At 41.0% G+C, this 11,221-nt stretch overlaps 1 protein-coding gene across 1 annotated transcript in view; it reads left to right on the forward strand.

The window, feature by feature from the left end:
• The window catches only part of LOC149324835 (uncharacterized), a 49,436-nt gene extending 40,617 nt beyond the window's left edge, over positions 1 to 8,819 (forward strand). Inside the window, exon 6 of the mRNA XM_089565242.1 lies at positions 8,752 to 8,819. Coding sequence (XP_089421368.1) covers position 8,752 — 1 coding nt within the window. The 3' untranslated portion in view covers positions 8,753 to 8,819. The remainder of the gene's footprint in view (positions 1 to 8,751) is intronic.
• The last annotated feature ends 2,402 nt before the right edge of the window (positions 8,820 to 11,221 follow it).

Here is an 11,221-nt window from a genome sequence, read left to right on the forward strand (position 1 = left end):
CCTAGTGAGTACAAAGGAAATGTTTGAGTCGCCGCGGTGGCTCAGTGGCTATGGTGCTCGGCTGCTGGCCCGAAAGACGCGGGTTCGATCCCGGTCGCGGCGGCTGAATTTCTTTGGAGAAGAAATTCGAGGCCCGTGTACTGTGCGATGTCAGTGCACGTTAAAGAACCCCAGGTGGTCGAAATTTCCGGAGCCCTCCACTACGGCGTCTCTCATAGCCTTAGTCGCTTTGGGACGTTAAACCCCATAAACCAAACCAAACCAAATGTTTGAGCTAGTAGCTGACTATTACGGTAAAAAACAGCGCACACTAGATTGAACAAACAGGACAAAAAAGACACCACACGCGCAGACTCGAAACTAAAAGCTTAATATCAAGCCGAAGGAAAATGTTCGGCGAAACTCTTTGAACATATTGTGAGCAAAAGCACAGCTACATTTTTATATAGAGTTATTCAAACCTACCAAACTTGTTAACTTCCAACAAGGCTTTAACCTTTCAAAACGCATCTGTGCGAAGAGACAGGAAGTGCAGATTTAAAAAAAAGGCTTCTTAGGAAGCAAACGGCATGGTAATGAATAGAAATTTTGGGGCAAAAAAGGAGCTTTGCTCCCTACCTTAGAAAATAGGATTTTCGGCGTACGTTTTAAGTAGCATACTCTATTTTTTTTTATCTAACAAAAATTCACTCCTGCTTACATTTCCTGCATATATGTAAAAGATAGATCCTTCCATTGATTTTGTAATATACGGCGATGATAGCAGAATACTTCTTTCAGGCCGTAACCTTAATGATTTAATTGTGAAATGTAATGACATACTGGATAAATTATCTCTGTGTTAAGCAATGAATAAATCAAAAATGAATCCTACAAAGTCCAGGGCTATAATATGTCGTCGAATAAACAACCCGAGAAAACCCAACTGCATTCTCAACATTGAAAACCAACAATTAGAAATTGTTGAAGAGCACAAGATCCTTAGAGCATATTTTGCGTGTCATTAAAACTCGGATACCCACGTCGAATACCTCTGCAAAAAACTCTCTTCTGTCCTCGGAGCCCTTTCGAGACGCCGCGAAACCTTACCTTTGATATGTAAATTACTAATTCATTATGCTTTATTTTTTCTCACCTTAACTACTATAGCTTATTTTGGGCCACAATGATAAAATTGATTAAACTTATATTGTCTATTTACTATTTTTTTTTTGTTTATTTCTCCTTCGGGCAACATACAGGTATTGCCCACGAGGCAAGACAAAAGGAGGTGCTAAACCTCCTGACTGGGTCTTGTCCTCGCCTGGGTACAGCAGCAGGAGCGGTATTGCATTGTACAACAACAAAAGGCTGTCTTTGCCATCGCTTACAAAACAGACGCATCATAAACAGTTCTTGTAAATATATACAGATAATAAAATAATAATACACACTAAATCATATACAAAAATGGTACAGTAAAGCAATACATTACGGTTGTTCGAACCGATACAGCATTCCCTGCTGAAAAAAAAAGCTCTACGACGCAACAACCCCACAGACCATCCACCACAGAACACCACACAATCTGCACGACACACCACTCCATCCGCACGACATATCATACGAATTGTATGGCATATCATACAGACCGCACGATATGTCACACAGACCGCACGACATCCTACTATGAACAATCTATGAGGCCACTGCACCACAGAACTCCCCCCAGCAGGGTTACATCAAACGGAACCAGAAGTAAGCTTTTTGTTAGGACACAACGTTAGACAAAAAGAAAGACGAACAGATGCGTTTAAAACCCCTGTGCGTGGAACTATTTTTAGCTGCATCTATTACAAACGGATGAGAATTACACATCAACATGATCTGATGCTCAATTGATTGTGTTCCGTAGTTAGTACGAGGCCTATTTACCACAACAGAAGTTTGACGCAAGCTGTAACCAGTAGATCTGTTTAGGTACGTGTTAAAAAAATTAATGTAATTTGTTTTTATTTCGTTATAAATAAACACACATATTTTGAGTTCATACATGATTTTCACAGGGATCATTCGAGACTGTGTATTTGCCGAGCAACTATTTGTGTTGTTTCCTGCAGGTAAAAGTAACCGAGCTGCACGCGACTGCAGGGCTGATATTTTTTCTAAGTCAGTTTTGTTACAAGTACCCCAGATAAGAAGACAATAACTGATGCGAGAATGGATAAGAGAGAAATACAACTGTCTTTTCAGCGAGCAAGGTATAAGATCTCGAAGCCGGGAAAGCATACCAATAGCTCTCGCTATCTTGACACGGGTGTGGTCTATGTGGTCGCTCCAGCCTAGGTTGTGATGGAATTTAACTCCTAGAAAGGAATGGGAGCTGACACGTTCAAGGTAGCAAGAGCCGTAGCGAAGCTTAAAATCGTAATCTATTGGTTTGTTTTTTGCACAAAAAAGCATAAATTTAGTTTTTTTCTCGTTGAGTTCAAGACTATTTAAGTTTAGCCATACACTAAGATTTAATAGCCACGTGTTAGCAGTGTTTTCAAGTTCATTAAGATTTGTTCCAGAGAAGAATACATTCGTATCGTCTGCATATAATACTATGTCATCAGTTTGAGGAATGTTAACTATATCGTTTATATAGATCAAGAAGAGCAAAGGGCCTAATATAGATCCTTGCGGTACACCATATTTTACAGTCCTTGGGTTTGATTTGTAGCCATGTAGGCATACGAACTGAAAACGCGACTCAAGGTAACTGCGCATGAGTTGAAGTGCTATGCCCCTAATTCCACATATTTCCAGTTTTCTTAGCAAAATATGATGTTTGATGGAATCGAAGGCTTTGCGAAAATCTAGAAATATTCCAACGGTGTACAGCTTATCCTCAATATTTTTAATTATTTTATTTTTTATTTGTACGAGAGCCATTTCAGTTGATCTTCCTTTCTGGAACCCGTACTGCTTTGTTGATATGATGTTTTTTGCAACAAAAAAGTTGTTGAGGCGTTTGTGTATGACACGTTCAATCACTTTCGAAAAAAGAGGCAAAACTGAAATCGGCCTATAGTTGTTCAGGTCACTGTATTTTCCTCCCTTGTGAATGACGACGACACGAGCTATCTTCATTTTCTCAGGAAAGATTCCCGAAGCGAGTATGCGGTTGCAGATGTAAGCGAGCGGTTTTGAGATTAAGTGGGCAGTTTCTTTTATAGGTGCGGCTTTAATGTCGTCGTGGCCAGCTGCCGATCGGTTATCGAACGAGTTTATTATAAGGTTTATCTCATCCTCAGAAGTGGGCGTTAAAAATGCACTTTCAAGCAGCGCCTGCCCTATATATCTCTCCAGACTGCTGTGAGGCAATGAAATAGATGAAAAGTTTCCAGCACCTGCGTTAGCTAGATGATCATTGATAAGGTTAACTAAGTTTTGCTCCGAATAAGTGGCTCCATTTATAACTAATTCAAATGGTATACCAGAAACGTGCGTGGCGTTTAGTTCGTTGAATTGTTTCCATGTTTTTCGGGGGTTATCTGCGCACTTTTCGAACTTATGTTGATAGAATCTACACTTGGCTTTCTTTAAGTCAGAGCTAAGTTTGTTTCTGAACCGCTTGAATTCTTGCAGCTTTGCAATATCACGCGTCCGCAGAAACTGTTCGAACAGCTTATCCTTGTGTTTTATGCGCTTAAAAAGGTCATTCGTAATCCATTCTTTTCTTGCTTTCTTGTGCCGAACAATTGTTGTGAGGGGGAATGCAGCATCGTAACAAATTTGTAATTCGGACATAAAAATATCGTAGGATACAGATGGATCGGGTTCCTTATATACGTTCGCCCAGTTCAAGTTTTCAACAAGTGAATGAAAGGTCTTTTTTCTGCCGTCATTGATGATACGGATAGTATTATTTGTGCATTGTGTACGTGTGGCGATCGGTAATGCTACAAAAATTGGTAGATGATCGCTCAGTCCTGAACAAAATACACCGGAGCAACTAGCAGACTTAGAAAAATCTGTGAAACATAAGTCGATCAGAGTACTTGTATTCGATGTGACTCTCGTAGGCTGTTCAATGACGTTCTCACAACCATTTTGAAGCATAATTTCAAGAAGTTGAACTTTAGCAGGGTTATTAGAGTTAAGATCGATATTAAAGTCCCCTATGATCACTACATGCCTCTTCCGGGAATTGACAAAATCCATGAGTGATTCAATGTAGTTTAAAAAAATTGACAGCGTGCCCTGGGGTGGTCGGTAGACGCATACGATGGCAATGTTTTTGCACATGATGGCAACAGTTTCAAGGTCGTCACACATGCAGGTAAAGTCGTCTATGGTATCATAGTGAAAACAGTCGCGGATAAATAGGGACACACCTCCACCCCGTTTTTGCACACGATAAACAGAAACGTGACTGTACCCGGAAAAATTCGTAACATCAGTGACACTTGAGAACCATGTTTCTGAAAAAGCCAAGAAATCAAAGGAACACTGTAGTTGTGAGAGGTATGTACTAACGTCATCTTGTTTGTTCCTCAGACTCTGTGTATTTAAATGAAAAAAAGAAAGCCCCTTTTCACGAAAACACTTGTTACTTTTCACCAGATCATTGAACGAAGTTGTCGTGTGGTACGCCATCTTGATTTTTTGAAATCAAAATAGCCGTCGTCACTGACCTAAAGAATTTTGCTCAGGTCATTTTCGGTTGCAATCCTGATAGCACTTGCTTTTGCTTGTTTTCTTACAAACACTTTACCCTCAGAAGTCCACACGAATTTGTAGTCATTTTCCTTTGCCCTTATCTTCGCCAGCCACAGCAATCGCCTGTTCATTGCTGTCAAGTTTTCATAGAAGCTGATGTTGGTCAACTTTTCTTGGGCGCACTTGCATGCTTCAAACCATTTGCGCCTGAGGGCTCGGTTGGAAAACCTTACAATCACCACAGGCCTTCTGTCCTTTTTGGGGGGCAAACGATGCACATGTTCAACGTTGCTATCGGATAAATCAGGGAGCTCCAATTTTCGGGCAATCTTGTTAATTTCAGCCATGAGGTCTTCATTTTCACTCAGCTCAAGCCCATGGATTTCAATGTTCTGGTGGCGGCTATACTGTTCGAGTTCATTTCATTCTTGTTTTAGTGTTTGGACAGTACTTTCACCGCTTCCACTCTCAACAGCCTCCACTCGACGCCGCAAGTCGCCTATTTCTTTGTCCTGTCGTTGTAGGTTCACTTTTATGTCATCATAAGTGTCAGACAGAAGCTGTACTGACTTCTCGATGTTCAACACAGTTTCCTGCATGTTCATTAGCTTGTCTAATTTGGTCTCCAGTACGAGCATGCCAGACAATTTTCTGTTTATTTCCGCTAGTTCTGCTTGGAAATTTTCAAAGACATTCGCTGAATCGGTCTGTCCAGCTGCTTGCTTGCAAGCTGGGCATTTCAGCGATTTCCTAGTGGTTTCTTTCATCATCCTAAACGATCGTTCGGTCACGCCGCTGCATTTTCCAATGTGGAAATTACAAGTGCAGTCGACGCACGTCATGAACGTGTCACCATCGTCAAAATTTGTGTTGCAAGAGGAGCATGCGTCCTTCATGGTAAACAAGAGCAGAAACCAGCATTCAATAGGCAATAACAGAAAAATGCAAAACAGCTAGATCAGCAGCAGGGGCGGTCGCGAAAAAAAGAAGTGCTTAATAAAGTATAAATACCCGTTTAGCATTAACGGTTGTTCCAGCAAACGCTTTCTAAGTCTGAATGTAGGGATATCGCGATATAAAAAAAATTTTAGCAATATTGCGGCAGCTGTAAGACTCTGATCAATCAAGTGGCTAAATAGCAGAGATATGCCAAAACATTTTATTAACACAGTCCATTCCTTAGTGCGAATCGAGAGTACGAAGGCCGGAACAAAGCGATTTCTTAACTCAGCAATAGAAGAAAGAGTTGTTTTCCAAACCTCTGCTGTGCGAGGCTGAGGAGGCAGGGGTACCTGATGTACTGAATGTCGGTTCGCATACCTGTGCTGTGCCAGAAAAATTGGACACGGAATAAAGCAATGACTCCTGGCCACGAGATTAGAGCAGATATTGAAGCAGGATATATTTTTTTTAATGAGATGTCAAACACCTGAAAAATGACAGTGACCAGCTTATTGCACCAAGTGTAATAACTATTTATGAAAGAAATTTATGATGAAATTCGAGCTACATGATACTTCAGTCAATAAAAGGAGCTCACTGGTTCACTAAGCATACTCGACAACAAATTATTCACGCGTTTAATCCCGTGAGTTAGAAATGCTTAGAATCTCTAAAAATATATATAAAATGATCTCGATTACGAACCATATGACTCATTCGAAAGCTATCAGTGTAACACGTATTGACGAACGGGGATGTTCAGAGAACACCTTTAGAGCAACTGAAATAAACGGACGGCTTTTGATTCCGGTGTCCCCCAAGACACCACCCATGATCCTCAGCCCTATCTTATATGCCAGGTGCTTCAAGGATTGCTGCCAATAATTCTTTAAACAGACTTCTTAAAGCAGATCTTGCGGATTTTGCGACTAATATTACTAAATTTGACATACTCCTGGAAACAAGTCCATAACTTTACTACTAGTTAGCTGCTTAAATGATTTCAGGTCTTTAACTTTTTTACGTATAACACTACGGCTCCTGTTTCTAATTAGAGCTTTGTAGCCGGTCGTCAGTAATAGCCATATCTTTTTTAAATCTTGAAAACAGGATTACGGTGCATTCAACCGAAAAAACTCGGCTGTTTCGACAAGTTATATGCGCTGAAGGGGTTGATTTGCCTGCATGCTTTTTGGTGGCGCATGTATTTTAACACGATGCCGCACAAATGTTTTCCACCACAATGCCGATAGTAATCGCGTTTACGAAATTCTAAAAACCGATATGGGTAGTATTAGCGGCCACCTAGAAAGCCCAAATTGGAACCTGTTGCTTAAACACGGTAGAGTTGTTAGTTGTCGCAAATTATTTTCGTTCCCTTGTTTTTTCATGTCACCGGCCCTGGTAACATTCTGCAGCCTAACCGACCTCCACACCTAAAAAGCGTGTGCATAATAATTAGTGGCGGACTTATTTGAAACACCTGGCTGGCTCGTCACTCGTACCCTACCTGTGAATGAAGCGTCCGCGGCTCCTTCTGCTTTTTTTGGTTTTCATTCGCATGCTTTACCTGACAGAGAACAGGAATTTTTTCCGCGAACCAATTTCACGTGAGATGTACTTATGCCGTTGCATAACAGCATGAAATTCTTTGGAGAAGCCAGGTAGCAAGCTGTAGATCAGATCCCGTTTGAGGCTTGCCTACTGTTTCAATAGGCTACAAGCAGGCGTAAAAGGGAGCGTTTGTGAGCTTTTAGGCTAATCGTAATCGACGCGGTGGCTATCTCCGGTTACGTGCGGCTAGTTACTGCAGCCCTTTTCCAAACTCTTGTTTGCCTTCCTTCTGCAGTATCGCAACTCAACATTCTTGCACATTCTGAAGACCTTTTCGGACTCTACAAACCTCTGGCACTGGGAACCTTCCTTAAAACATTGATATAAAGGCAGTGCATAGTAATAATAGGATTTTTAGATTGCGAAAGGTAATGATGGTCTACCAATTTACACGATAATGCCTAATCAGCTTCTGGTTTTTTAAGAGGGTTAGTTGTTGTGTTAATAGTTATTTCGCACTTTGTTTTTACGGTAATTAGTTGCTGAAAAAAGCGTTTTCAGTATCTTTATAAACAATCTATATAAGCAGGTTAAAAACAGTCCGCTATATAAGTGGTGCTGAACGATCCCAACTGAGTGCGTTATATGGAGACTGCTTATTTATATGATATTGTTGCTGTTCATACTCCATAACGCATCTGATATGTAACGGTTCCAGAAAAGCATTTCTGAGTGGTCAGAGGTATCCGTTGTTTACGATAGGAGCTAGTAGTTTCGGTTGTTAACTAGGCTTCTTGAGACGGAAACCTACTTTGGTATTGTCTTGCTTTTCGGCTTGATGTATGACTACGTTTGTTAAAAAAACATCCCCCTAGATTACCGAGAACGGTAGCTAAGCTATTTTCCACATTAAAAAATTAATTGAGCGGTTATTAGTGTAGCGCCGCTCTTAACAGCAAAAATACTTAAAAGAAACTCAATTTCTTGCTTCCGTTCTACGTTCAGTACGTTTTTAAATAAATATCTGATACTTCCTCACCCTACTAAATTTAGCCGAAAAATCATAGCAGCGGGTAATTCAGACAGTTTTTTTTTTGCATCAAAAGCTTCATTCTGTTAGAATCGGCAAACAGCGAGTAGTTAGTGCGCGGTGAATATTTCGTAAGAGCTATATTCCGGGGCCTTGGTTGTTGCTTCCTAAATTTACAAACGGCATCTATAAGTGATGTAAGGTGTTAACAACAAAAATGATATTTACATGGCTTGATCCTGCAGAATGGCAATGGCAGCGAGCTTAGAGAAACAACTTTACCTGATGCAAAGGCGCACAGTGGGATGACACACATATTGGGCTAAAAGATGGCGGCAGCTCTTTCCAATACTTCCACTGTGGGGCGTAATTTGTGCTTTCGGAGATTTGAACACAACATATCCGGACACCATTTTGTTCACGCATGGTCCAAAGGAATGAGCATGGTAAACAGCCAGGGTATCAGAGAAAGAGAGTTTTATCGTGTATGACTTCTGCATTCTAAGCTCCACTAAATCGATCATTACTATTTTTTGCAGAGGACGGACGACCGCTGTTTCTCTCATCGCAAAAACAAAATGCAAAAATAAATTTCGTTGAAATGCGCCGCAGACTATCCGCTTGAATGACGCGACACTTCTACACTGTTAACTGCTCACGACCACAATGTTATAATGTGTAAATATTCAACCTCATTAATGAAACGAAATGAGCAACTGCGAATTAAGCATCTGCCATAATATACCTTTTATTGGCCTTAGGTACGACCGGTTACAGAGAAAACCTTGCTTAGAATCTTCTTAGAAGCTTGCTTAGAATCTTCGCACAATATAGCAGTACAGCTTACTGTTGTAGCTTTAAGGCAACGCTCAGGATGTCGGCTGGAAGTAATTTCTCGCTATTTGTAAATGTACTGATTTCCGTAGAATTCCTTACAACAGATTGGACGTATTCTTCAAGTTTAAGCACTTTTTTTCAGGAGGCACAACAAGTTGCTGTAACTGTAATGTCAAAGAAACAAACATTAGTTGGTACATTATAGCCCTAATGAAAGTTAATGCATGTGCCGGATTTTGCTCACCGAAGGACATTTTATGTGGGCATGTGTTTGACTGTGATGAATAAAGCGCCCGTCACCTATGGAACTGCTAATCGAAGAAAATCAGTGCTATGGAGTAATAAAAGTGTTACCAACGAGGAACCAAAGAAAAATAACAGCCTTGTAAGCAATGGAAACGGCGAAAGCAGCTCTGGAGGCTATGGTAGCAAAGATTTATTGAAGGGTGGCTTAAATAATGTGCCAGAAACACTTGACACGGTGTAAAGCAATGCCTCCTGAATAGGAGATTACAGCAGAATTGGAAGCAGCAAAAAAATTTGAAAAGGAGACATCAAGCATCTGAAAAGTGGTATTGACCAGCCTATTATCCTTAGTGTCGTAGCTATTGATTAAGGTAATTTCTGACGAATTTCGAACTACATGAAACTTGAGTTAAACAAGGGAAGAGGCTGGCTTACTAAACCATACTCCACAACAAACCATTCACATGTTTTTCAGGTGGGAGAAAAATCCGCAGAATGTCTCAAAATATATGTAAAGAGAAAATAGATTACGAGAAACCATAAGACTCAATCGACAACTCGCAGTGTTAGAGGCATTGACGAACCGGGATGTGTACGCGACACGTGTAAAGTAACTGAAATAAGGAGGCGGCGTCATTCCGGTGTCACCAAAGGCATCGTCTATGATCCTAAACACTTTCCTATAAACCAGGTGCTTCACGGAATGCCGCCACTAATTATCTAAACAAAACTTTTCTAGTATCGAGCTGGCTTTTGTGGCTAATACCTACATTGGCGGGGAACAAAAACAAGTGCATAACGTTACTAGTTACCTGGTTAACTGCTTTACGGTTCTGTTTGTCACAGTAAGGCACCTGATTGTAATTAGAGATTTGTGGGCAGTTGTTAGGGATGACCATATCAGTTTTTCAATTTTGAAAGCACATGCACATTCGGCCCATTTACTCGACAATGTCGGCTGTTTTGATAGGTTACGCGGGCTAGATGGGTTGCTTTTCCTGCATGCTTTTCGTAATTCTCGCATAATACGCATCACAGTCGGAGGCAAACATTTACTGAAAAACAGCGCACAAGAACAGGGCGTAAATTGCTGGGCTAGTTGGTTCATAATGTTGTCAGGGTGGAACCAGCGGAACACAGATGCAGGACAAGAAAAAAGGAGGAACACACACCACACCGCTGGACTTGCAACTGATTTATTGCCAAGAAAACTGCCACATTTAAATGTCTCCTTGCGCAAGCGCACACTCTGGACGATGGGATCGACTGCATTAAGATAAAAGAAAGTTAATTCTTTATCCGTGACAAAAATCAAGGAGTCGCTGACACACATCTGCTTGTTTTTTCTGATTAAACACGCTTCCAGAATTTCAAGCTCGCGTCTTGTTCTGAGCCGACTGATAATGCTCGTGCGGTGAAGCAAAGGGGGACATACTTTGCATACCTTAACATGCAAGGCTAAATTGCTTCCAGTGCCTGAATTGAACGTTGTTCGGTGCTGTCTCAGACGTTCATTGTTGCATCCCCCGGTTTGCCCGATGTAGGTTTTCCCACAGGACAATGGGATGCAAAAAAACAGGGCACATATATAGTCGAGTGAGAAAGGGCGTCGAACGTCACATGATCCCACCCGATAACACACCCGGTGGTCTTATGGGCACGTGGTAGCAGCATCGTACACAGAATGGCCGTATCGCCATGTTATCACATTATCATACTTTTCGAAAGCGCATGTATTTTGGTACGATGGAGGGAAACATTTTGTGCCACAGCAATAGTAGTAATCGCGTTTCAGATATTCTAAACACTAATATCGATATTACTAACGACCGGCTAGAAATTTGTAATTGCAACCAGTTGGGGAAATGTGAAAGAGTTAATTGCCTGAAATTGGTTAGCCGGCTAACTAGCTAACTTTATTCACTT

This window comes from Amblyomma mixtum, unplaced genomic scaffold, assembly GCF_055824585.1.
Source record: "Amblyomma mixtum isolate Tamu unplaced genomic scaffold, ASM5582458v1 scaffold_13, whole genome shotgun sequence".
In the NCBI taxonomy this organism is placed as follows: Eukaryota; Metazoa; Arthropoda; class Arachnida; order Ixodida; family Ixodidae; genus Amblyomma; species Amblyomma mixtum.